The sequence below is a fragment of the Staurois parvus genome, unplaced genomic scaffold (genome assembly GCF_062004578.1).
Source record: "Staurois parvus isolate SC_StPar_1 unplaced genomic scaffold, SC_StPar_1.0 ptg000781l, whole genome shotgun sequence".
Taxonomy (NCBI): Eukaryota; Metazoa; Chordata; class Amphibia; order Anura; family Ranidae; genus Staurois; species Staurois parvus.
This window is the reverse complement of record NW_028318577.1, coordinates 109,600-136,169: the sequence shown is the minus strand read 5'-3', so window position 1 is coordinate 136,169 and position 26,570 is coordinate 109,600. Positions and strand designations below refer to the sequence as shown.

The 26,570-nt window shown below is 45.1% G+C and overlaps 1 protein-coding gene across 2 annotated transcripts in view; it reads left to right on the top strand.

Annotated features, from left to right (window-relative positions):
* Window positions 1–26,570, top strand: part of IRAG1 (inositol 1,4,5-triphosphate receptor associated 1) — a 177,945-nt gene that overhangs the window by 111,649 nt on the left and 39,726 nt on the right. For both annotated transcript variants that reach the window (XM_089654615.1, XM_089654614.1), the window contains exons 8-10: window positions 330–899; window positions 14,819–14,897; window positions 24,618–24,744. In XM_089654615.1, coding sequence (XP_089510741.1) covers window positions 330–899; window positions 14,819–14,897; window positions 24,618–24,744 — 776 coding nt within the window. The remainder of the gene's footprint in view (window positions 1–329; window positions 900–14,818; window positions 14,898–24,617; window positions 24,745–26,570) is intronic.

Here is a 26,570-nt window from a genome sequence, read left to right as displayed (position 1 = left end):
GAAAAAAAAAAGCCGGTAATCACATTTAAAAACCGGCACTGATCTATAGTGACAGCGACTTTTATTTTTAATTACTTTTTTCTGACCTCCGGAACGGATTAATTGGTTTTCAATCCATTCCTATGGGAAACCGCATTTTGGTTCACAAATTTTTCACAATAAAAAACGCATTAAATTCGTAAACCGAGGTACACCTGTGTGTGTGTGTGTATATTATATATATATATATATATATATATATATATATTCTGTATATATCATTTATATATTGTGTTGATTCTTGAAGAATAATTGTATCTTCTCATTTTTCTCGAATTTTCGCGTTTCAGAATGTGACGAAAGGATTACAGCACGAGACAAGAAAGATCTCGCAGGGCAGGCTGACCCCTCGGCCCCATACCATAGCAGCCTCCAAGGAGACCCTTTCTGAACAGAAGGAAAACTTTGACCCCCTTAAACACATGACCAACACATACATAGATGGACCATCGGAAGTTGGTAAACCTTCACCTTGCAAACCACTAAACAGCCCTGAGCGTGAGTCTGCCAAATCAATCCTTAAAAAACCCAAAGACAATGATTCGCCCCAAGGAAGCCAGACGCAGCCTCCGGGGGTCTCCAGTGTGGTATTCCTGGTTCCAGGGTCAAACACGGCTCCAGCAGACTCCAAGTTTGTATCCCGACTAGAGCATGTGTCAGCTGGGCCCCGACCTCCGCTCTTGAGGGCCCTCTCTTGGGACAGCATGGATCCGGAGCAGAAAAGTAAATCCTGTTTGGATTCACCAGACAAAGACTCATTTTTCCATGATAAAAGCAACAACAAACTGCCCAAATTTACAGGGCTCAAAGATTTTCATATCCAGCCTGTTCGACTGCAGAAACTGACCAAGCTCAGAGAGGTAGGTTCTGGATTTTCTGTATTATGCTCATGTGACCGTTGGTAGATCTTCTCCATCAGTCTTTCTCGAACTTTTCAACATGGAGGAACCCTTGAAATAACTTTCCAGACTCAGGGAACCCCTTCTGATAATTACCATATCTAAAGCTCACAGGACATTGGTGTGATGATCACTTCGAAGAATACTCCTTACATTTGTGATCATTGGGATGAGTCCCACCACCCCTTACAAATAGCTAAAAGGGGATTGGTTACTCATCGGAGAGGCAGAAATTGCTCATTGCTCAAGGAACCTCTAGCAACCCCTGGAGGAAACCTACGGGTCATGGAAACCCTGGTTGAGAAAGGTTATTCTAAATAGTATCTGGAATCTATCTAATGTTTCCTGTCTGTTGTTGTCCTATACATGGTCAGAGGAGGACAGTCTAGGTGTCATCAGAAGATACATGATGCTCAGGGGCCGATAGAGTCAAAGGGTGCACATGGGTGCAATGGAGGCACTGGAAACACAGGATGCTTAGGGGTCATTAGAGTCAAGGGGTGCACATGGGAACACTGGATGACACAGGATGCTAAGTGGTCAACAGACTCATGGGGTGCATGGCCCCATGCACCCCATGACTCTGTTGACCACTGAGCATCCATGTGCACCCATTGACTCTAATGACCCCTGAGCATCCTGTGTTTCCAGTGCCCCACTAGAAACACAGGATGCTCAGGGGTCATTAGAGTCAAGGGGTGCACATGGGCACACTGGATGACACAGGATGCTAAGTGGTCAACAGAGTAATGGGGTGCATGGGGGCACTGGAAACACAGGATTCTCATGGGGTCATTAGAGTCAAGAGGTACACATGGGCACACTGGAGGCACTGGATGACACAGGATTCTTAGTGGTCAACAGACTCATGGGGTGTGTGGCCCCATGCACCCCATAACTCTGTTGACCACTGAGCATCCATGTGCACCCCTTGATTCTAATGACCACTGAGCATCCTGTGTTTCCAGTGCCCCACTAGAAACACAGGATGCTCAGGGGTCAGAGTCAAGGGGTGCACACTGGATGCACTGGATGACACAGGATGTTCAGGGGTCATTAGAGTCAAGGGGTGCACACTGGAGGCACTGGATGACACAGGATGCTAAGTGGTCAACAGAGTCATGGGGTGCATGGGGGCACTGGAAACACAGGAGACTCAAAGGGTGCACTGGATGACACAGCATCCTCAGGGGTCACCATTGTCATGTGGTGCATGGGGGCACTGGAAACACAGGATGCTCAGGGGTTATTAGAGTCAAGAAGTGCACATGGGCACAGTGGAGGCACTGGATGACACAGGATATCCAGGGGTCACCATTGTCATGTGGTGCATGGGGGCACTGGAAACACAGGATGCGCAGGGGTCACTAGAGTCAAAGGGTGCTCATGGGCACACTCAAGGCACTGGATGACACAGGATGCACAGTGGCCAACAGAGCCATGGGGTGCATGGGGGCACTGGAAACACAGGATGCTCAGGGGTCAAAGTCATGGGGTGCATGGGGGCACTGGAAACACAGGATGCTCAGGGGTTATTAGAGCCAAGAGGTGCACATGGGCACACTGGAGGCACTGGATGACACAGGATGCTCAGAGGTTAACAGAGTCATGGGGTGCAGGAGGGCACTGGAAACAGGATGCTCAGTTGTCATTAGAGTCAAGGGGTGCACATGAAACTATAACTACGGTATCAACAAAAAATAAATATGCTATCAATAATACCCTCTAACATATAAGATCTAACTTTCACCCTTGAAAGTGCAAACCAACACAAAAAATCCAATATGTTAAATAAATATCCCTAAACACATATGGTAATATACATATAGTGAACCCAAACAACCATAAAATAAATCCCAAAAATAACCAATACATATAAAAAAAATAAAATTAAAATGCAAAGAAATATATAAAAATTCAAAAATCTTATCCAAATTGTAAGTCATTCGTGTCCAGAAAAATATATAAATTAAAGTCACTCCAAAAACTTTGTGTCCAAAAATATGTAACTTATCAGATCCTGTAGTGCTGAGCCCCTCCAATGGCTCCCAAGAGGAAAGAACGTACCTCAAAAGAAAGAAAACTCATATAGTGCATTAACGTAATAAATTTAATATCATACCCATATACCATATGCACTTGTGCAACTTCAAGGGAAGTGACATCGGATGCACAGGAGAGGAACAGGAAGTGGTGTGTCGGCCATCTTTGATAGTGGAAAATTCACATGTCAAACAATTTGGAAGCTGCTCGGTGACCCTAGAGGTTTGAAGGGCATGGGAATATGCTTTCTGGATAATATTTTAATGTAAGCAGTTAATAAAGTATATGTGGTTTAATTCTGAAATGGAATTACACTATATATTTTATTCATATATCACTCGCATGGAGCATGAGTACTTTTGAGTACTATGGAGCAGGGGCTGACTGACAACTCATGGGGCCCCTGGGCAATAGGGGATCATGGGACCCCTGTGTCCTTGCCCACACTCCAAAAAGCCTATGAAAAAGGTACCAGGAGCATTTCATGGGGCCCCCTACTAACCCATGAGTTGTCAGTCCAACCCTGTATGGGTATGATATTAAATTTATTAAGTTAATGCACTATATGAGTTTTCTTTCTTTTGAGGTACATTCTTTCCTCTTGGGAGCCATTGGAGGGGCTCGGCACTAAAGGATCTGATAAGTTGCATATTTTTGGACACAAAGTTTTTGGAGTGACTTTAATTTGGACAAGAGTGACTTACAATGTGGATAAGACTTTTGAATGTTTATATATTTCTTTGCATTTTCATTTTATTTATATGTATTGGTTATTTTTGGGATTTATTTTATGATTGTTTGGGTTCACTGTATGTATATTAGCAAATATCACCCAAACTGTACTCTCCACTCCTCCCAAGACCCCCTGCTCTCTAGCTCCCTTGTCTCCTCCTCCCATGCTTGTCTCCAGGACTTCTCCAGAGCTTCCCCCATCCTCTGGAACTCTCTACCCCAATTTATCAGACTATCGCCTACTCTGCTCACTTTTAGGCGATCTCTGAAAACCTCTCTCTTCAGGGAAGCCTATCCTGCCCTCAGCTAATAATGGAATCTTCTATTCCTCCTACCAGCCCATCCCCCACAGTTATTACCTTTTGTACCACTAGCCCCTCCCTCCTAGATTGTAAGCTCCCAGGATCAGGGCCCTCCTAACCCTCTTGTATTGAACTGTATTGTTGCTGTATTGTCTCCCGTTATATTGTAAAGCGCTGAGCTAACTGTTGGCGCCATAAATTCTGTATAATAATAATAATATAATATAAATCCTGTATAATAATAATAATATATGTTTAGGGATATTTATTTAATATATTGGATTTTTTGTGAAGGGGTGCACATGGGCACACTGGATGACACAGGATGCTCAGGGATCACCATTGTCATGGGGGGGCACTGGAAACACAGGATGCTCAGGGGTCACTAGAGTCATGGGGTGCACTAGGGGCAGCAGATGACACAGGTTGCTGAGGGATCACTGACGTCATGGGGCACGCTAGGGTCACTGGATGTTTGTGGTCACTGAAATCCTAAGGTTCACTGGGGTCACTGCGTTCCTCAAGGTTGGTACAGGGGACAGGAGCATTACAAGGTGGCATAAAAACGTTTTGAGAATAGTTTTGTAACTTGCCAACAGATGGCAGCACAAGGCTGCATGCACAGTCACTGGGAGCACAAACGTTCATATGTCAGTGTGTCAATAGACATCATTCTGTGTTCATCGGGAGCTGTGCTGTTCAACCTTACCAACTATGAAATCTAATGAATAAAAGGGACTAGAAAGCCAGGAAGACAAGACAACTAGGAAAATGGTACTAAAGTAATTGTAGAAACACAAAAACTAAACAAAAGGTAAAGGATTTTGTGGTTCTACAACCGTTATTGTACCATTTTCATATTTGTCTTGCAGTCCTGAAGAAAAAAGAGATTTTTGAGTCTCCAAAATGTGTTTTGCTGTTGTATTTTTCTTTTTTTGAACAAACACCAATATTAAAGTGTTCATAAACCCACAACAGTACAATCAGTCTGTAGATGCAGTAAAGCATGCTTGTTATACTCACTGTGGAACCTAAGGGGTTAATCCCATGCATTGTGTAAAAAGGATGTTAGATCCTATCTTCTCTGATCCTCCCCTTCTTCTACTATCCCCACTCCATCTGCTGATAGAACAGATCCTTGGGGACAAGCTGCGCATGCTCAGATTGGTGTGTATTGCTAGAGAGGTTTTTTTCTTGGGAGAGTGCATGTGATCAACACAGGGCCAATCAACGCTATCCAGACAGAGGTCAGGGATCCTGCAGCCTCATAGAACAATCAGGGGAGAATAAAAACTCCTCTTACAAGCTTTAACCGGTGCTCTGCTGGACACCAATAGAAGTCACAAAACTGCTCTATACTGCTGATGGGAAAAGTTATTTAGCAGTTTATATTTACTAAAATAATTGTATTTCCATGTTCTGTGTACTACGGGAGACCGGATATAGTGAATGCAGGGTCCGGGGAGAGTGGATATAGTGAATGCGGGGTCCAGGGAGACCAGATATAGTGAATGCAGGGTCCGGGGAGAGCGGATATAGTGAATGCAGGGTCCGGGGAGAGCAGATATAGTGTTTGCAGGGTCCGGGGAGACCAGATCTAGTGAATGCAGGGTCCGGGGAGAGCAGATATAGTGAATGCAGGGTCCGGGGAGAGCGGATATAGTGAATGCGGGGTCCAGGGAGAGCGGATATAGTGAATGCGGGGTCCGGGGAGAGCGGATATAGTGAATGCAGGGTCCGGGGAGAGGGGATATAGTGAATGCAGGGTCCGGGGAGAGCGGATATAGAGAATGCAGGGTCCGGGGAGACAGGATATAGTGAATGCAGGGTCCGGCGAGACCGGATATAGTGATTGCAGGGTCCGGGGAGAGCGGATATAGTGAATGCAGGGACCGGGGAGAGCGGATATAGTGAGTGCAGGGACCGGGGAGAGCGGATATAGTGAATGCATGGTCCTGAGGAGACCAGATATAGTGAATGCGGGGTCCGGCGAGACCGGATATAGTGAATGCAGGGTCGAGGGACACCGGATATAGTGAATGCAGGGTCGAGGGACACCGGATATAGTGAATGCAGGGTCGAGGGACACCGGATATAGTGAATGCGGGGTCCGGGGAGAGCGGATGTAGTGAATGCGGGGTCCGGGGAGACCGGATATAGTGAATGCAGGGTCCGGGAAGACCGGATATAGTGAATGCAGGGTCCGGGGAGACCAGATATAGTGAATGCAGGGTTCAGGGTTTAGTAACACTCTAAAGGACTTTTGGCTCTCAATTAACTCATTAGACTTTTTACACAGCAGTTAAAACCAGCAGGTCTAGCTATTCCACATCTATAAAAAAAATAAAAAATGACTAGAAAAATAGTTTTGGCTTTAGATACACAAAGAAAGAAATCACTGCTTAAAATACAGTGTGTTCACTGGAAATACACCAACCTGTCTACATTACCAACCATAATAGTTCTTGTTGACTATATTTCCATTTAAATACATTTCTGATTCTATTTTGTGCTTTTTGTTTTAGAAATGAGCTAGAGATATGTTTGCAGAAACCTTTGGCTCATTTTAAGCCGGAGTTGGTTTTCTATTAGAAACTATATTAGATGATGCTGCTAAGCACAGAAGCCTTGTGTAGCTCATGGGTGGGGCACCTTTTATTAACCACGGGCACTTTTATGATAGCATTGAATGCCTTTATAAAGCCATGTCTCTGGCAGTCGGGTTAGTGGATAATGATGGTCGCCATCTCCAGACATAACAATTTCTCTGGCATAGAGGCTGACGCTAGTGGAACGAGGCCCTGAATCCTGACTTTCAAAGTGTTCCTGAACCTGCTCGTCCCGTGTAATGCCAGAGCGTAAACAGGAAGGAGCTGATGAATTGTCATGTCAGATTAGAAGGGAATACACAGGAACTGGACTGGTGGAATAAATCACACAAGAGGATCCTCTTTCCAACAGGCTTTTCCTTCCTGAATTGATATCAACAACCTGCAAAGATCGCATTGCGAAATTGCCAGCAACATAGTTCACATCCAGAAAAAAAGGGTCTTGCACCATCTCTTTTCAGTTGAAACCTTTCCTTGGTTTGTAATACCCACAGATTTGAACCCTAACTCAAAACAGGCAAACAGCTATGTACACATGTAAATACATATATATAGGCTGCCTCAAAGGTACTACAGAAGTGGGCATAACACTTTTATTAACTTACATACTGTAGGTCATTCACATTTCACGTTACTAGAGTCAGTCTTCTTACTTCTCCTTCTCCTTTTCCTTCTCCTTTTTCTCCTTCTCCTCTGCCTTCTCCTTCTTATCCTACTTCTTGTTCTCCTCCTTTTTCTTCTCCTTCTCCATCTCCTTCTCCATCTCCTTCTATTTCTTCTCCTTCTCCTTCTCCTTCTCCTTCTCCTTCTCCTCCTCCTCCTCCTCCTTCTCCTCCTTCTCCTTCTTCTCCTTCTCCTCCTTCTCCTTCTCCTTCTCTTTCTCCTCCATCTCCTCCATCTCCTCCATCTCCTCCATCTCCTCCATCTCCTCCTTCTCCTCCTTCTCCTCCTTCTCCTCCTTCTCCTTCTTCTCCTTCTCCTTCTCCTTCTCCTTCTCCTTCTCCTTCTTCTCCTTCTCCTTCTCCTCCTTCTCCTTCTCCTTCTCCTTCTCCTTCTTCTCCTTCTCCTTCTTCTCCTTCTCCTTCTTCTCCTTCTCCTTCTTCTCCTTCTCCTTCTTCTCCTTCTCCTTCTCCTTCTCCTTCTTCTCCTTCTCCTTCTCTTTCTCCTTATTCTCCTTTTCCTTTTCTTTCTCCTTCTCCTCCTTTTTCTTCTCCTTCTCCATCTCCTTCTATTTCTTCTCCTCCTCCTTCTCCTTCTCCTCGTTCTCCTTTTCCTTCTTCTCCTTCTTCTCCTTCTCCTTCTTCTCCTTCTCCTTTTCCTTCTCCTTTTCTTTCTTCTCCGTCACCTTCGCTTTTCTCCTTTTCCTCCTTCTCCTCCTTCTCTTCCTTCTCCTTCTCTATTCTCCTTTTCTTCCTCCTTTTCCTTCTTCTTCTCCTCCTCCTTTTCCTTCTTCTTCTCCTCCTCCTTTTCCTTCTTCTCCTCCTCCTTTTCCTTCTTCTTCTTCTTCTCCTCCTCCTTTTCCTTCTTTTTCTTCTTCTCCTTCTTCTCCTCCTCCTTTTCCTTCTTCTTCTTCTTCTCCTCTTCCTTTTCCTTCTTCTTCTTCTTCTCCTCTTCCTTTTCCTTCTTCTTCTTCTTCTTCTCCTCTTCCTTTTCCTTCTTCTTCTTCTCCTCTTCCTTTTCCTTCTTCTTCTCCTCCTCCTCCTTTTCCTTCTTCTTCTCCTCCTCCTCCTTTTCCTTCTTCTTCTTCTCCTCCTCCTTTTCCTTCTTCTTCTCCTCCTCCTTCTTCCTTTCCTTGCTCCTCTTCCTTCCTCTAATTCTTCTTCTTTTCCTCCTTTTTCTTAATGAAATAGTGGATTCCAAGCAGCCTGTCTGACATTCACAGAAGGCTACAGGGATGTTTATGGTAATGACACTATTGACGAGCAATGTCATTGGGGACTTTTGTCAATGGTGTCATCTTCATAGATATTCTGTAGTCTTTTGTGGATGTCAGACTGCCTGCACCCCTCCTTCATCAAGAACTCAATGAGGGCATGTTGCTTCTGCTTGGAATCCATTATTTACCTGCAATGAAAAAAAGAAAAAGAAGAGGAGTTGCTATAGAGCAGGGGTCTCCAAACTTTCTAAATAAAGGGCCATTTTATGTCTTACAGACTTTCCGGGGGCCAGACTGTGGCCATTATGAGTAGAAAATGTTGTTGCATCAGTGGGAGTAAACAATGCTTCATCATTCATATGAGTGGGAGGAATAGTGCGAATTGTTGGTATCGGTGGAAGGAATAGTGCCCTATCTTTGGTGTTAGTGGGAGGAATAGTGCCCCATCATTATTGTCAGCAGGGGAAATAGTACCCACATTTTTGGTGTCAATCAGAGGAATAGTTCCCCCATCATTGGTGTCAGTGGAAGGAATTATGCCCCATCATTGGTGTCTGTGGGAGGAACAGTGCCAATTGATATCGGGAGAAGAAATAGTGCCCTATCATTGGTGTCCATGGGAGGAATGGTGCCCCATTGTTGGTGTCATTCTGAGAATAGTGCCTTGTTTTGGGGGAAAATAGTGCCCCAAGGCCCGGATTAAGGCAGGCAAAGGGCCACATCTGGGTCCTGTGCCGCAGTTTGGAGACCACTACTATAGATGAAGAGTTACTCTTTCCACCCTTGAAATTTGCCCGACCTATGTAAGTTTGCCGACTTTTGCATTACTTTTGGTACAGCCCTCATATACAATGTGTACAGGGTTGGTCTGGGACATTTGGGTCAACTGGAGAAAGAGAGAAGGATGGCCCACCACTTTATAGCCCTGACCAATTTTTGCCACAACATGCTTCATTGTAGATTTTGTGACACAAATTGGGAGTGGTACAGGACACAAGCCCCTGCTTTTACCTGTCGGAGGTTCATGTTTTAAGTTACAGCATGGTTGGTCTGTTTTAACAAACTTTGATATATACATCTTTCATTGTCCTAGTGAAACAAATCCTGTGTATCTGGGAAATGTGTTTTGCCAATCTTAATTCCACTGCAGAATCAGCTCAAATTAATGGAGATTGATCAGTCTTTAATACAAGGATGCTTGTGCTAGAATGTTCTGTACAATAAATTTCTGCTCAGTGGATGCTTGAGGCTATATATGGAGGTTGGGTTTACTCCGCTCAGTGGGTGGTTGTGGCTATATATATGGAGGTTGGGTTTATTCTGCTCAGTGGGTGGTTGAGGCTATATATATATGGAGGTTGGGTTTACTGCGCTCAGTGGGTGGTTGAAGCTATATATATGGAGGTTGGGTTTACTCCGCTCAGTGGGTGGTTGAAGCTCTATATATGGAGGTTGGGTTTACTCCCTGCAGTGAGTGGTTGAGGCTTTATATAAGGTAGGTGGGATTACTCCGCTCAGTGGGTGGTTGATACTATACATATGGAAGTTGGGTTTACGCAGCTCAGTGGGTGGTTGAGGCTATATATATATGGAGGTTGGGTTTACTCCGCTCAGTGGGTGGTTGAGGCTATATATATATATATATATGGAGGTTGGGTTTACTCCACTTAGTGGGTGGTTGAGGCTATATATATATGGAGGTTGGGTTTACTCCCCTCAGTGAGTGGTTGAGGCTATATATAAGGTAGGTTGGGATTACTCTGCTCAGTGGGTGGTTGATACTATATATATGGAAGTTGGGTTTACGCAGCTCAGTGGGTGGTTGAGGCTATATATATGGAGGTTGGGTTTACTCCGCTTAGTGGGTGGTTGAGGCTATATATATATGGAGGTTGGGTTTACTCCGCTTAGTGGGTGGTTGAAGCTATATATTTGGAGGTTGGGTTTACTCCGCTTAGTGGGTGGTTGAAGCTATATATATATATGAAGGTTGGGTTTACTCTGCTCAGTGGGTGGTTGAGGCTATATATAAGGTAGGTTGGGATTACTCTGCTCAGTGGGTGGTTGATACTATATATATGGAGGTTGGGTTTACGCCTCTCAGTGGGTGGTTGAGGCTATATATATATATATATATATATATATATGGAGGTTGGATTTACTCCGCACAGTGGGTTGTTGATACTATATATATGGAGGTTGGGTTTACTCTGCTCAGTGGGTGGTTGAAGCTATATATATGGATGTTGGGTTTACTCTGCTCAGTGGGTGGTTGAGGCAATATACAGTCAGGTCCATAAATATTGGGACATCAACACAATTCTAAAATTTTTGGCTCTATACACCACCACAATGGATTTGAAATGAAACAAACAAGATGTGCTTTAACTGCAGACTGTCAGCTTTAATTTGAGGGTATTTACATCCAAATCAGGTGAACGGTGTAGGAATTACAACAGTTTGCATATGTGCCTCCCACTTGTTAAGGGACCAAAAGTAATGGGACAGAATAATAATCATAAATCAAACTTTCACTTTTTAATACCTTGTTGCAAATCCTTTGCAGTCAATTACAGCCTGAATTCTGGAATGCATAGACATCACCAGACGTTGGGTTTCATCCCTGGAGATGCTCTGCCAGGCCTCTACTGCAACTGTCTTCAGTTCCTGCTTGTTCTTGGGGCATTTTCCCTTCAGTTTTGTCTTCAGCAAGTGAAATGCATGCTCAATCGGATTCAGGTCAGGTGATTGACTTGGCCATTGCATAACATTCCACTTCTTTCCCTTAAAAAACTCTTTGGTTGCTTTTGCAGTATGCTTTGGGTCATTGTCCATCTGCACTGTGAAGCGGCGTCCAATGAGTTGTGAAGCATTTGGTTGAATATGAGCAGATAATATTCCCGAAACACTTCAGAATTCATCCGGCTGCTTTTGTCAGCAGTCACATCATCAATAAATACAAGAGAAGCAGTTCCATTGGCAGCCATACATGCCCACGCCATGACACTACCACCACCATGCTTCACTGATGAGGTGGTATGCTTAGGATCATGAGCAGTTCCTTTCCTTCTCCATACTCTTCTCTTCCCATCACTCTGGTACAAGTTGATGTTGGTCTCATCTGTCCATAGGATGTTGTTCCAGAACTGTGAAGGCTTTTTTAGATGTTGTTTGGCAAACTCTAATCTGGCCTTCCTGTTTTTGAGGCTCACCAATGGTTTACATCTTGTGGTGAACCCTGTGTATTCACTCTGGTGAAGTCTTCTCTTGATTGTTGACTTTGACACACATACACCTACCTCCTGGAGAGTGTTCTTGATCTGGCCAACTTTTGTGAAGGGTGTTTTCTTCACCAGGGAAAGAATTCTTCGGTCATCCACCACAGTTGTTTTCCGTTGTCTTCCGGGTCTTTTGGTGTTGCTGAGCGTTCTGGTGCGTTCCTTCTTTTTAAGAATGTTTCAAACAGTTGTTTTGGCCACGCCTAATGTTTTTGCTATCTCTCTGATGGGTTTGTTTTGTTTTTTCAGCCTAATGATGGCTTGCTTCACTGATAGTGACAGCTCTTTGGATCTCATCTTGAGAGTTGACAGCAACAGATTCCAAATGCAAATAGCACACTTGAAATGAACTCTGGACCTTTTATCTGCTCATTGTAATTGGGATAATGAGGGAATAACACACACCTGGCCATGGAACAGCTGAGAAGCCAATTGTCCCATTACTTTTGGTCCCTTAACAAGTGGGTGGCACATATGCAAACTGTTGTAATTCCTACACCGTTCACCTGATTTGGATGTAAATACCCTCAAATTAAAGCTGACAGTCTTCAGGTAAAGCACATCTTGTTCGTTTCATTTCAAATCCATTGTGGTGGTGTATAGAGCCAAAAATGTTAGAATTGTGTTGATGTCCCAATATTTATGGACCTGACTGTATATGGAGGTTGACTTTACTCCCCTCTGTGGGTGGTTGAGGCAATATATATGGAGGTTGAGTTTACTCCCCTCAGTGGGTGATTGAGGCTATATATAAGCTAGGTTGGGATTACTGTGCTCAGTGGGTGGTTGAGGCTATATATATGGAGGTTGAGTTTACTCCCCTCAGTGGGTGGTTGAATCTATATATAAGCTAGGTTGGGATTACTCCGCTCAGTGGGTGGTTGATACTATATATATGGAGGATGGGTTTACAACATTTCATTTTATTTGTTTTTATGTAAATTTAAAATATCATGCTAATAAAAAAATATTTCACTTAAATGCATTGGTACCATAAACACCCTATGTTTCTTAACAAGAATTTAAAAGATATGATGAATATGGTACCTTGACCAGTTACCAGCCCATTACACTTACTCTGGGATGTTGGAGGGCATTGATTAGGACTGGAGGCTCTGCAGCAGGTTGGGAAGCATTGTGGGAGGTTTGGGGGTTACTTTGGAGGCTGAAGGCTCTCAGGAGACATGGGGCACTGTTGGCCACTATGAAAAGCTGCAAACAATATGGGAGGCACTGTGGCAGGCTAAGGTATCTGCAGTTGGCTGGAAGTCCAAGGGAGAGCGGAGGCCATGACCCAGTGGTTGAGAACCAGTGATCATGAAAGCTTTCCTTCAAAAACAGGCCTTAGCCTTAGTGGCAGGGTGATTGGACCAGACATATTGGGAATAAATTAGAGCAGAGAAAACCCAACCTCCATATATATAGTCTCAACCACTCACTTAGAGCACAAAGCACCCCCCCACCCCCCCCCCATGTTGAGGTCATGTGGACTGGTCTGCCACACTGCGTGCTCGGATAAGGATCTGGTATGGATTTTGAGGAGGACCCCCACTCCATCTTTTTTAAATTTTGGCGTGACCCTCAAAATCTATACCAGACCTATGGATTTGGGGGGGACCCAACACCATTTTTAAAACATTTTGACATAAGGTTCCCCTTAAAATTTATAGCAGATCCAAAGAGCCTGGCATGGACTGGGGCAGATTCCACATTGTTTTTTCCGCAATTTTTGAATATTGGTAACTGTTTTGTTTACATTCAGCTGTCAGTGATGAACCCCACTGACAGCTGATGACTCATCGCTTGTTAAGGATGTGGGGACAGCCTGCTCCTTAACAACCATGACAGTTACTGGTTGTTAAGGATGCCGGTGGACGCCGGCTCCTTAACAACCAGTTAAAATAGAACACTTTTGTTAGCTACTGCATGCCTGGACCACTACCTAAATACTGCATGCATTTCATTATTTATTTCCTTCTGTGATTTGGTTTTAACCCCTTTTAATGCAGTATTTACCAAGGATTTTGACAGTTTTGCAGTAAATACCATATAGCGGTCTAGTGAATCGGCAGTTTCAGGATTGCATGCGATAATTTTGTCATATCACCTAAATACATGTGAATGGAGCCCTCTATAACAGTGTTGACAGTATGCCCCCTGAGGGCCCTGACTTTTCTTATTGCACCCCTAGATGGGCAGATCCGACCCAGACCCACTTGTGCTCTATTTATTTTCCCTCTATGCTTCCCCCTTTTTTTTTTTTATACACAAACCATACAGATATACAGATATGTTAACTGACCTTAGACAGTGAGCATGGAATTTTCGAATTGGCATTAGAGTGCAAGCTCCCCGGGAGTAAGGACAGGTGGGCAGGGCTGTGGATAAGGGGGTACCACCAGTCTTTCTGCACAGGGCCCAGACCAGCAGGGGTGTCCAGACAGCTGGGTGACTCAGATGTGGACAGGGAGGATGATCGCACGGTAGGGGCAATTACTGGAACTGATGTGGCTTTTCCTGCAGCGGCTGAAAGCTGGCTTCTTCTCTTCTCCCTCCTGCTGGCTTTCAGATGCTGCAGAGAGAGCCATGCAGGAGATCAGTTCCAGTAATTGTCCCCACCCATCACCCTCCCTGTGCACCATACATTTCCACCTGCTACCTAGGCCCCCCTGTGTGTCCCCACCCCTGTAGTACTTCTGGCTTCTCTCCTTTCCTTCCCACAGGCAGCTGCAAGCACACAATAGGATCCCTCAGGATGGAAAGCGGGGGAAGGGTCTGGTAAAAATGTCACATTTACCAGCCGCTTCCTTTCCTGGAACCGATCACTCACTGTGTTAATTTATAACTGAAGCATAGTAAACTGTGTTTTTTTGGGGGCGGGAGGGTGGCCTATCAGTTTGGCTGTATGGGGCCCCGTGGTTTCTAACAGCAGCCCTGTAGGTGGGCATGATGATGTTCTTTATAGGGCACTTCATAAATATTGTATAACAAATACATTAATTTGTATCAAGTGCTGCTAATTAATCTTTTTTCCTCTTAGGAGCACAAGCTGATGAGAAGTCAGAACCTCTCAGGCCAGAAGCTTCCGGATCTCAGCGAGGCAGCGGAGCAGGAGAGAGGTACGAGGCTGGAGGTGCCTAGTGTGAAGGTTTTTATTAACTATCTGCCACTGAGTGATGCTGAATGAAAATACAAAAGGAAAGCTAGAAGTTCACTCACTGAGACTGAAAAATGACTTAAAGCGGAAATGTAGCAGGCTGTACTTTTTTCACCGCAATGGTGTGAACTATGCCCAGGCCCGGTCTGGCCATAGGGCACAACGGGCATTTGCCCAGTGGGCCAGGGCCTCCGGGCTTAAGGAGAGTGGCTTGTTGATGACTGGTCGCAGAGCAGGACGAGAGCGGCAACCGCGGTCTTGACAGAGCTAACACAGACCACAGTCTCGGCTCACCTCCTGCTATGCGGCTATGCCCAAAGCAGGGCTGACAGGAGGAGCAGCAGTCATGGCTCCAGTGACAGGCAGGAAGCGCCTCTGAGGACACAGACACCAGAGGCGACAACGGCAGCCTCTCTCCTTCACCCGCCGGCACAATGTTACAACTCGGTGGTGGATTGGGCTGTCTCTTTGCTGGATAGGCTGTCTCTTTGCTGGGTGAGCTGTCTCTTTGCTGGGTGAGCTGTCTCGTTGCTGGATGGGCTGTCTCGTTGCTGGATGGGCTGTCTCGTTGCTGGATGGGCTGTCTTGTTGCTGGATGGGCTGTCTTGTTGCTGGATGGGTTGTCTCTTTGCTGGATGGGCTCTCTCATTGCTGGATGGGCTGTCTCATTGCTGGGTGAGTTGTGTCTTTGCTGGGTGAGCTGTGTCTTTGCTGGATGGGCTGTGTCTTTGCTGGGTGAGCTGTGTCTTTGCTGGATGGGCTGTGTCTTTGCTGGATGGGCTGTGTCTTTGCTGGATGGGCTGTCTGTTTGCTGGATGGGCTGTCTGTTTGCTGGATGGGCTGTCTGTTTGCTGGATGGGCTGTCTGTTTGCTGGATGGGCTGTCTGTTTGCTGGATGGGCTGTCTGTTTGCTGGATGGGCTGTCTCTTTGCTGGGCGGGCTGTTTCTGTGCTGGTTGAGCTGTCTCTTTGCTGGTTGAGCTGTCTCTTTGCTGAATGGGCTGTCTCTTTGCTGAATGGGCTGTCTCCTTGCTGGATGGGGCTGTCTCTTTGCTGGATGGGGCAGTCCAGGCTTGACTATGTCCATAGGATAATCTGGATTTTGTACTGTCTGTGTAGTTACAATGCAACCAAGAATTTGGCACCAATGTGTTTTTAGTGGTTTTTGCAGAAACGCACTACAGTCCATTTAACATGGTTTCCTATGGAACATGTTCACATCAATGCTTTTTATGAATCGCTGCAGTATTGGAAAGGATCGGAGACTTTTTTAAAAGCAAAAAGCAGAGTGTTTGCTACAATAGAGTTCCATGGAGAAGCTGTTGAAATGCATGGTAGTGCATTTTTGCCGTGTATTGCATTTTGCATCTTTATTCTGCCCAGCAAAAAAAAAAATTACACTTTAAAAAAAAAAGCTGAACAAAACGCAAAAACACATCAAAAACACGTGTAGAAAAATGCAAAATGAACTTCAAAAAGCGCTGCAAAACGGACAAAAAACAAACTGCCTAGGAGTGAACGGAGCCTAAGCCCAGGTTCACACTGATGCAGTACAGAATTTGCAGCGTTTTCAGAGTGAATTCGGCACCGCATCAGAATCGCACCCCGTTCATGCAAACCACTGCGGGTGTGTATGTTAACACAACAACATCCTGAAAGCGGTCCGCAAAACGCGGTGCGATGTGCAGAATCGGATCGCATAGGTGTGAATACCCATGCGATCCGATTCTAGTGCGGATCAAAAAAAGGGTCCCGCACGTTTTTGGTGCGGTGCGAATAGAGCCATACAAAATATATGGCTCCAATCGCACCGCACACAAATCGCATGTGATTTGCCTGGGAATGCGGTGCGGTTCCTGTGCGAATCACATGCAATATACCGCACCGCATGTATGTGAACCCGGGATTAGTGTGACCTTTTTTTCTTCCCATCAGATGAAGGTAGGGATGGGAGGGGAGATGCTATACTGATTTGTTAATGATGGAGGGTTTAGTGTATTTTTGCTGCCTTGAACCCGTCCCTGTGTCCATTCGGGGTATTTATGGTGCATTCATAGCTTCAGAGTTGAAAGCTGCTGCCCGATGATAAGCCGCCACAAGGCCTGATGGGAGGCTTATTCACATCCTGCTGGGCTTATCATTGTCGCTTTGGAAAGGACGATGTCTTCATCCTGGGAGCCCAGCGGCACATACTCCATGGAGACTGCAGGTTTTACCTTTTTCTTTTTCCTATTTCATATTTGACTTTTTATTATATATTCCAGATGGCGTTTGTCCCCGGAGAAGTGTTAGGGCCAGGGGCGGACTGACCATTTGGAAACTCGAGCACTGCCCGAGGGCCCAGGGTCAGTAGGGGGCCCCATGAGATGACCCTGGTGCCTTTTTCATAGGCTTTTTTGAGTTTGGGCAAGGACACAGGGGCCCCATGATCCCCCTATTGCCCGGGGGCCCCATGAGTTGTCAGTCCACCCCTGGTTAGGGCTGATGTACACTGCAGCTGCTAAACTGAAGTTTAGGAGCAGTTGTGCATTTTTTTTTATCAGCCCCCGAACTCTCCTTTTATGTTTTCCGATGTGTCTATGTACACATTGTCGTTTACAGGCAGTTAAGGTTACGGGCATTTTTTGAAAGCGTGTTCAGGAGTAGAGTTTACCAGCGCTTCAAATGCCAAATGCTTGTAAACGCGTGCAACCGCGTTTATGTGCGTTTGCATTTAGACGTGTTTTTGGGCTGGTCCATATTCAGATGCTGTCCACAGTCTTTTTTTTCCTTCATCAAAAATGCATGCAAAGCGTTTTCCATGTATTCAAAGAGACCCGATACCCCAGTGCAGGCAGTTCCAGGTTTCGCGTGCAGGAAAAAGTGGTAGAACGCGCCGCATTACACCGTGTTCCAAATTATTCTGCAAATTATATTTTTCTCATTTCCCTAAATAATTGATGTAAATAACAGTCGGCAGAATTCTCAGGTTACAACTATGAAGAGTACAATTCACATTTTATTGAACAAACCTCCTAATGATAACAGGATTTTTGTTCCAAATTATTCCGCACAGGAAGTTTCAAAACACTTTATAGGTTGTAAAGAACTGAAAATTGTCATTTGTTGTGTTTGCAGCATATTTACTGAAATCAAAAGCTATTTCAATCAAACTTTTAACAACATTTTAACTTTTTAAACATTTGAACCGGTCACGTTACATTGTAACATAGGAGCCCTTATCTGATAGCAGATCACAAGTCTTGCATCCATTGAACTTGGGAGTTTTTGGACAGTTTCTGCTTGAATTTGTTTGCAAGATGTCAGAATAGCCTCCCAGAGCTGCTGTTTGGATGTAAACTGCCTCCCACCCTCATAGATCTTTTGCTTGAGGATGCTCCAAAGGTTCTCAATGGGATTGAGGCCAGGGGAGGATGGAGGCCTCACCATGACTTTCTCTCCTTTTATCCCCATAACAGCCATTGATGCAGAGGTATTCTTTGCAGCATGAGATGGTGCATTGTCATGCATGAAGATGATTTTATTACGGAAAGCATAGTTCTTCCTTCTGTACCAGGGAAGAGAGTGGTCAGTCATAAACTCCACATACTTTGCAGAGGTCATTTTTACACCTTCGGGAAACCTAAAGGGGCCGACCAGCTCTGTTCCCATGATTCCGGCCCAAAACATGACTCCACCCCCGCCTTGCTGACGTCGCAGCCTTGTTGGAACAGGGTGGCCGTCCACCAACCATCCACTACTCCATCCATCTGGACCATCCAGGGTTGCATGGTACTCATCAGTGAACAGGACTGTTTAAAAATTAGTCTTCATGTATGTTTCTGCCCAATGCAGCCATTCTGCTTGTGAGCATTGGTTAGTGGTGGCCGAATAGAAGGTTTATGCACAGTTGCAAGACTCTGGAGGACTCTACACCTTGATGTCCGTGGGACTCCAGAGGCACCAGCAGCTTCAAATATCTGTTTGCTGCTATGTAATGGGATTTTAGCAGCTGCTCTCTTGATCCGATGCGTGGATCTGGCAGAAATCTTCCTCAATGTGCCTTTATCTGCACAAACCCGTCTGTGCTCTGAATCAGCCACAAATCTCTTCATAGTGCGATGATCACGCTTAAGTTTTCGTGAAATATCGAATGTTTTCATACCTCGTCCAAGGCATCGAACTATTTCACTCTTATCGGCAGCAGAGAGATCCTTTTTCTTCCCCATATTGCTTGAAAATGGTGCTCTGCTTAATAATGTGGAACGCCCTCCTTTAGTAGTGTTTCCTTAAATTGGGCTCACCGGCCAATCTAATTATCACAGGTGTCCGAGATTGTTTTCAGTGATCAAAAGAGCCCTGACACACAATGCCATCCACGAGTTACACTGAAAAACAAAATATTTCATCTTTGTGACACTTAAATAGAATTTGCATAATAATTTGGAACAGGGTGTATTTCTGCACAGAACTGTACTGGAACACAGCAAAACACAACAAAAAAGCAAAGTTGTGCACTCCAGAAAGCATCCGGAAGCATTACAGCACTATGTAGCTCCTCCCACAGCTCCAAGCATGTTTCACGAGCCACTTTTTCTACAGGTGCAACACCCATCAGAAAGTAGTGCTCTCTCTGCTTCTGCTTCCGATGCTTCTGCTCCCTCTGCTTCTGCTCTCCCTGCTTCTGCTCTCTCTGCTTCTGCTCCCTCTGCTTCTGCTCTCCCTGCTTCTGCTCTCTCTGCTTCTGCTCTCTCTGCTTCCGCTCCCTCTGCTTCTGCTCTCCCTGCTTCTGCTCTCTCTGCTTCTGCTCTCTCTGCTTCTGCTTCCGATGCTTCTGCTCCCTCTGCTTCTGCTCCCTCTGCTTCTGCTCTCCCTGCTTCTGCTCCCTCTGCTTCTGCTCCCTCTGCTTCTGCTCCCTCTGCTTCTGCTCTCTCTGCTTCTGCTTCCGATGCTTCTGGTCTCTCTGCTTCTGCTTCTGATGCTTCTGGTCTCTCTGCTTCTGCTCTCTCTGTTTCTGCTTCCGATGCTTCTGCTCTCTCTGTTTCTGCTTCCGATGCTTCTGCTCTCTATGCTTCTGCTTCCGATGCTTCTGCTCTCTCTGCTTCTGCTCTCTCTGCTTCTGCTCTCTCTGCTTCTGCTTTCTCTGCTTCTGCTTTCTCTGCTTCTGCTTTCTCTGCTTCTGCTTTCTCTGCTTCTGATTTCTCTGCTTCTGCTTCCTCTGCTTCTGCTTTCTCTGCTTCTGCTTCCTCTGCTTCTGCTTCCGATGCTTCTGCTCTCTCTGCTTCTGCTTCCTCTGCTTCTGCTTCCTCTGCTTCTGCTTCCTCTGCTTCCTCTGCTTCTGCTTTCTCTGCTTCTGCTTCCTCTGCTTCTGCTTCCGATGCTTCTGCTCTCTCTGCTTCTGCTTCCTCTGCTTCTGCTCTCTCTGCTTCTGCTTCTGATGCTTCTGCTCTCTCTGCTTCTGATGCTTCTGCTCTCTCTGCTTCTGCTTCCTATGCTTCTGCTCTCTCTGCTTCTGCTTCCTATGCTTCTGCTTCCTATGTTTCTGCTTCCTATGTTTCTGCTCTCTCTGTCTCTGCTCCCTCTGCTTCTGCTTCCTCTGCTTCTGCTTCCTCTGCTTCTGCTTCCTCTGCTTCTGCTCCCTCTGCTTCTGCTCCCTCTGCTTCTGCTTCCTCTGCTTCTGCTCCCTCTGCTTCTGCTTCCTCTGCTTCTGCTCTCTTTGCTTCTGCTTCCTATGCTTCTGCTCCCTCTGCTTCTGCTCCCTCTGCTTCTGCTCCCTCTGCTTCTGCTTTCTCTGATTCTGCTCTCTCTATTGCTCACAAAATATCTGAAATAGTTAATTATTTAATATTTTTCAGTGCATTCTGGGCATTTGGGAGGGTCTCCTGAGGTTATCTTTTAAAAACGCTTCTAAACGCAAACTAGCATAAACGCAGTAGGTAAACGCGGCTAAACTGACATTTTTATCCTCCGTTTTTTAGCAATTTCCAGGAGTCAGAAAAGTGTTTCAAACACCCGGTGTACATGAGCCCTTACAGCCAGTAGGTCTGTTGTTTTTCAAAACAACAAGCTCTCCTACAGATGTAGCAGTTCCAGGGATGAGACAAACCAATGGTCACAGACAGGGGTGCTTACAATGGTCAGCTTTTATTTATTTATGTAAAACTGTTATCCCAAATAGGAAATAACTGCTGTAACTGCTTAAAGCGGTAGTAAACCACCAAAAAAAAAAACATTTGCAAGGTGCCATGCTTTGGCCAATCACAGGGCATGATGACGTCACAAGGGGGCAGGGCCGATCACGCCTCTTGTGACGTCATCACCCTATTTAGGAACTGTCATCGCTGCACAGCTGTCAGATGGCCGGGAGCCAGCGTCAAGGGCGGAGTGGATTTTTTTTCTTCGGGTAGCGGCGCTGGCGGGCATCGTGATTGACGTTGGATCTACTGCAGGGGACATTTTTTTACTTTTAATAAAGGACTTGTCAAAGACTGTCTCCTGTCTTTTTTTACACTACACTTTTGTTTTGGTGAATGAGTAGCGGTACCATGTACCCCAAACTCATTCACATTGGGGGGGGTGATAGGATCTGGGGGGGCCCAGTTGTTAAAGGGGGCTTCCAGATTCCGATATGCCCCCTGCCTGCAGACCCCCACAACCACAGCCCAGGGTTGTGCGGAAGAGGCCCTTGTCCCCATCAACATGGGAACAAGGTGATTTGGGGGGGGAATCCCATTTTGAGGTCATGTGGTCTGGTATGGTTCAGGTGGTGGGGCGCTTGCTTGTCCCCCCCCCCCCCTTTCCTTACCTGCCGGGCTGCATGCTAGGATAAGGTCTGGTATGGATTTTGGGGGGGGACCCCCACGCCTTTCTTTTTTTTTAATTTGGTGTGGGGGTTCCCCTCAATACCTGAAGGGCTTGGTATGGATGGGAGGGGGGGCCCCGGGAGGGGGGGCCCCATGCCGTTTTTTGCACAGAACCTAGCTGCATTCGTTGTTTCTTTTTTTTCACTCTGTTTTCACCTGGTGATCTAGTAACGCACCTTCTGTATTAGAGCAAATTGTTGGTGCTGCTTAGCTGTTGCCTCTGTGACTGAAGTTGACAATTTATTTGCCATGTCGTGAAATCCAGTATCAAAGGTTATGATGGCATGTACAGTTTCCGGGAAAACGTTGTCTGATAATCAGCGCTATTGAGTTCTGACAGAGGGAGGCAGGGCCAGAACAAGGGGTGGGCAGGAGGGGCAGCTGCCCCAGGTGCAGTGAAGCAAGGGGGTAAAGAATAGACACGGGATGGCACACCCATTCTGTGGCATGTATTAACAGTGGGGGAGGGGGCGCATTTCGGGTTCCTTGCCCTAGGTGCTTGATGACCCTGTCCCGGTACTGACGGGAGATTTCCCACCCATCAGAATACAATGATCACTGCCAGCAGCTATAGCCACCAGCAGCGATCAAACAATAAAAAAAAAAAAACAGGCTGATTGTACTGAAGTCGATCAATAGAACAACTTCAGTACAACCAGCTTGCCTGTAGATGGATTGTAAGTTATCCAGTTCCTGCTGAACCAGCCAAATTTCCAAATATCGATCCGTCTATGGCTGGCTTTAGATTCCCATAGAAAAAAAAATTAATTCTGTCATGTCTTTATTGCTCTCTCTGACTCCACTGGAGTAGATTTTCCCCTCACCTATTTTCCCAGAGACACAGGGTAGGAAATGAGGTGAGAAGGTGACACCTGGACAGGAACATTTACAGCAATATGGTAGAGGTTTCAACCCTTCCCCACTTTACTAAAAAGTCTTTTGTTGGCCTATTTTTCCCCGTTGGACAGATTTCACATTACTGACTATCCCTCTAACCCCCTATCCCCAGGACTGGAATTGATTGGAAATTTACAAGCTGGGTCGTATACAGCATTAATAACCTTGGCTTTGTTGTGTGTGAGGTTGTGCTGGATCTTGTAGGAGGGTTCTCTGTGGCTGCTCAACTTGTGGAGGTTCCTTGAATGGTTGGTCTCTAGAAGTGTGATGGTTGTCATGGTGGTTGAAGAATGTCATAAAGAGGTCTTAAAGATGTTTTTGGAAAGCCTCCACCAGAACTGAACATAAGTTTCAGCCTTGAAGAAGTAGAGGAGTAGAACCCCAAAATTCATTGGAAGTATTTGTACACAGGTTATACCAGTAAACCCAAGATTGTATAATGATAACATGTCTTTGAGATCCAAGATTGAATAACAATTGTATGTCTTTGAGATCCAAGATTGTATAACAATCATATGTCTTTGAGATCCAAGATTGTATAACAATCACATCTTTGGGATCCAAGATTGTATAACAATCATGTCTTTGAGGTCCAAGATTGTATAGCAATCACGTCTTTGAGGTCCAAGATTGCATAACAATAATATGTCTTTGGGATCCAAGATTGTATAACAATCAGCAAACACAAATGCTCCTGCGCTTGGGGATGGACTCGATGCTACAACCACATTAAGAATGTCCTGGAACATGCACACCTTGCTGCCCTCAAATGGACCGGGGGAATCCAAATATACTGAATGAGGAAAGAACAAAAAGAGGGCGCACAGGCCTAGTGCATTACCATAAAAAATGTTTAATAAAAAATAATAAAGTAGGTGTTGTACTCACAAACGACAATATAGTCAAGGCACATCATAAAAGAACAGCTGGATCAACACCGCGCTGAGTAACAGTCCGCAATAGGGAGTTTAGACATCCAAAAGGCTGACGCGTTTCGAGGACTTGCCTCTTCCTCAGAGCCAACTGACCAAATGTCTGCTCCCTCTTTTATATGCAGACATTTGGTCAGTTGGCTCTGAGGAAGAGGCAAGTCCTCGAAACGCGTCAGCCTTTTGGATGTCTAAACTCCCTATTGCGGACTGTTACTCAGCGCGGTGTTGATCCAGCTGTTCTTTTATGATGTGCCTTGACTATATTGTCGTTTGTGAGTACAACACCTACTTTATTATTTTTTATTAAACATTTTTTATGGTAATGCACTAGGCCTGTGCGCCCTCTTTTTGTTCTTTCCCCATTGTATAACAATCACATGTCTTTGAGGTCCAGGATTGTATGACAATAATATGTCTTGGGATCCAAGATTGTATAACAATAATATGTCTTTGGGATCCAAGATTGTATAACAATAATATGTCTTTGGGATCCAAGATTGTATAACAATCACATCTTTGAGGTCCAAGATTGTATAACAATCACGTCTTTGAGGTCCAAGATTGTATAGCAATCACGTCTTTGAGGTCCAAGATTGTATAACAATAATATGTCTTTGGGATCCAAGATTGTATAACAATCACATCTTTGTGGTCCAAGATTGTATAACAATTATATGTCTTTGGGATCCATGATTGTATAACAATCATGTCTTTGAGGTCCAAGATTGTATAACAATAATATGTCTTTGAGACCATTTTTTACAATATTCCTGACAGAGGTTCTAACCTTTTTTCAAACTCCATTCAAAGTTCTTTCCTTTTTCCATCCAGTAAAAGCAAAGAAGGGCCCCGCTAACACAGAGTTTTGTAAGCACTCTGTCTGTGAAAATGTTCATGATCATTGGTTGGCAGAGGTGACATGGCCACCTAAGTCAGTCCTGGCCTCCCAGGTCATCCGTCGTTGATGCTCACATTGAGCAAGCCTGATTGTCCTCATATGTTTTGGTTTCAGGGTCTTCGCCGGCCCATGAGGATGGTGAGGAGAATGGAGAAGAGGCGAAGGGAGAATCCGATGTCATGCCTAATATTCCCGATATCTTATTACGCAAATTGCGCATTCACAAGAATCTTCCCACCAGGTAGCAGCCTTTGAATTGGCACCCTTAAAGGACAATGTTATATTGGCTATAGATAAATAATTGTGTGGACACGCGCAATGAATTTAAAGTGTGTGCCTGGGAAAAATAAAGAAAAAAATCCAGTACTTTTCTGCAATACAGTGAAGGAAATAAGTATTTGCTCCCCAGCTGATTTTGAATGTTTGCCCCTCACAAAGAAATGATCAGTCTAATAATCGAATGTTCGGTGTATTGTAACACTGAGAGACAGAATAGCAACAAAAAAAATCAAAAGAAATGCATGTCTAACAAATGACTGATCTGCATTTTCATGAGGGAAATAAGTATTTGATCCCCTATCATTCAGCAGGATTTCTGGCCACCAGGTGTGTTTCATACAGGTAACAAGCTGAGATTAGAAGCAGTCTCTTAAAGGGAGTGCTGCTAATCTCATTGTGTTACCTGTATAACAGACACCTGTCCACAGGAGCAATCAAACCATCAGATTCCAAACTCTCCACCATGGCAAAGACCAAAGAGCTGTCCAAGGATGTCAGGGACAAGATTGTAGACCTACAAAAGGCTGGACTGGGCTACCAAACTATGGCCAAGCAGCTTGGTGAGAAGGTGACAACAGTTGGTGCAATCATTCACAAATGGAAGAAACACAAAACAAGTGTCAGTCTCCCTAGGTCTGGTGCACCATGCAAGATCTCAGAACACATGCACTGTGCCCCTTGTTTTGTCTCTTAGAAAACACTTTTAAGTACAGAAATGTGTCTGTACTTGCAGCATTTTTAAAGAAATCATGTGAACTTCTAGGTTTTGTTTTTTTTTGTAGCGAGTTGACAATTCTGCCTCTGCTGCTCTGAAATACCATGCACTGTTGGCAGTCTTCCTTGAGTTTTCCCCTATTGGACTACAGAACCCCGCACTTACGTTTTGGAGATGAGGAGAGGGGATGTGTTCTGCAGTCCGGCAGGAGAGAACTCAAGAAGTCCTGAAAATTCTGTTTTTAATCTATTGAGAGCTTGCCTTGCCTTTTATGTTGTGGATGTGCTGGGCAACGCTGCTCATAAAACGTACAAAGGCAGCAGTCTGAACCCAGATAACTGAAAAAAAAAACTACAAAAAGGCGCGCACACCTCGTGCATTTAATAAAAGTTTTTATGAGAACCTCAAAGACAAATAGATACTCACAAAAGGAAACGAATACAGGCACTTCAGTCTAGAACAGTCGGTTCCCGACCTGGAACCATCTGGTTGAACAATCTGGCACGTTTCAAGAGCTGAACTCCCTTCCTCAGAGCTCTATCCCTGAGGAAAGGAGCGTGTCTCCTGAAATGCGTCAATTTTTCAACCAGATTGCTAGATTTGAGGAAAGGAGTTAGACTCCGGAAACACGTCAGATTTTCAACCAGGTGGTTCCAGGATGGGACCCCATTGCCCTAGACCAGGGGTAGGCAACCTGCGGCTCTCTAGCTGTTGTGGAACTACATTTCCCATGAGACATTGCAAAATTGACAGTTACAGCTATGACTTGCAGAGGCATGATGGAACTTGTAGTCCTGCAACAGCTGGAGAGCCGCAGGTTGCCTACCCCTGCCCTTGGCTGAAGTGTCTATGATACATCCCTGTATTTGTATTACTTTTGTGACTATCCATTTGTCTTTGAGGTTTTTATAAAGACTTCTATTACGGTAATGCACGAGGTGTGGGCACCCCCTTGTTATCTGAAGATTCCCCGATCTGTGGAGGGCTGTACCTGAGTCACTGTCATGTACCGCATATCCGCGCGGAGCACCTAGATTCGAGCGCTGGAGCAAGGGCGGACTGACCATTTGGAA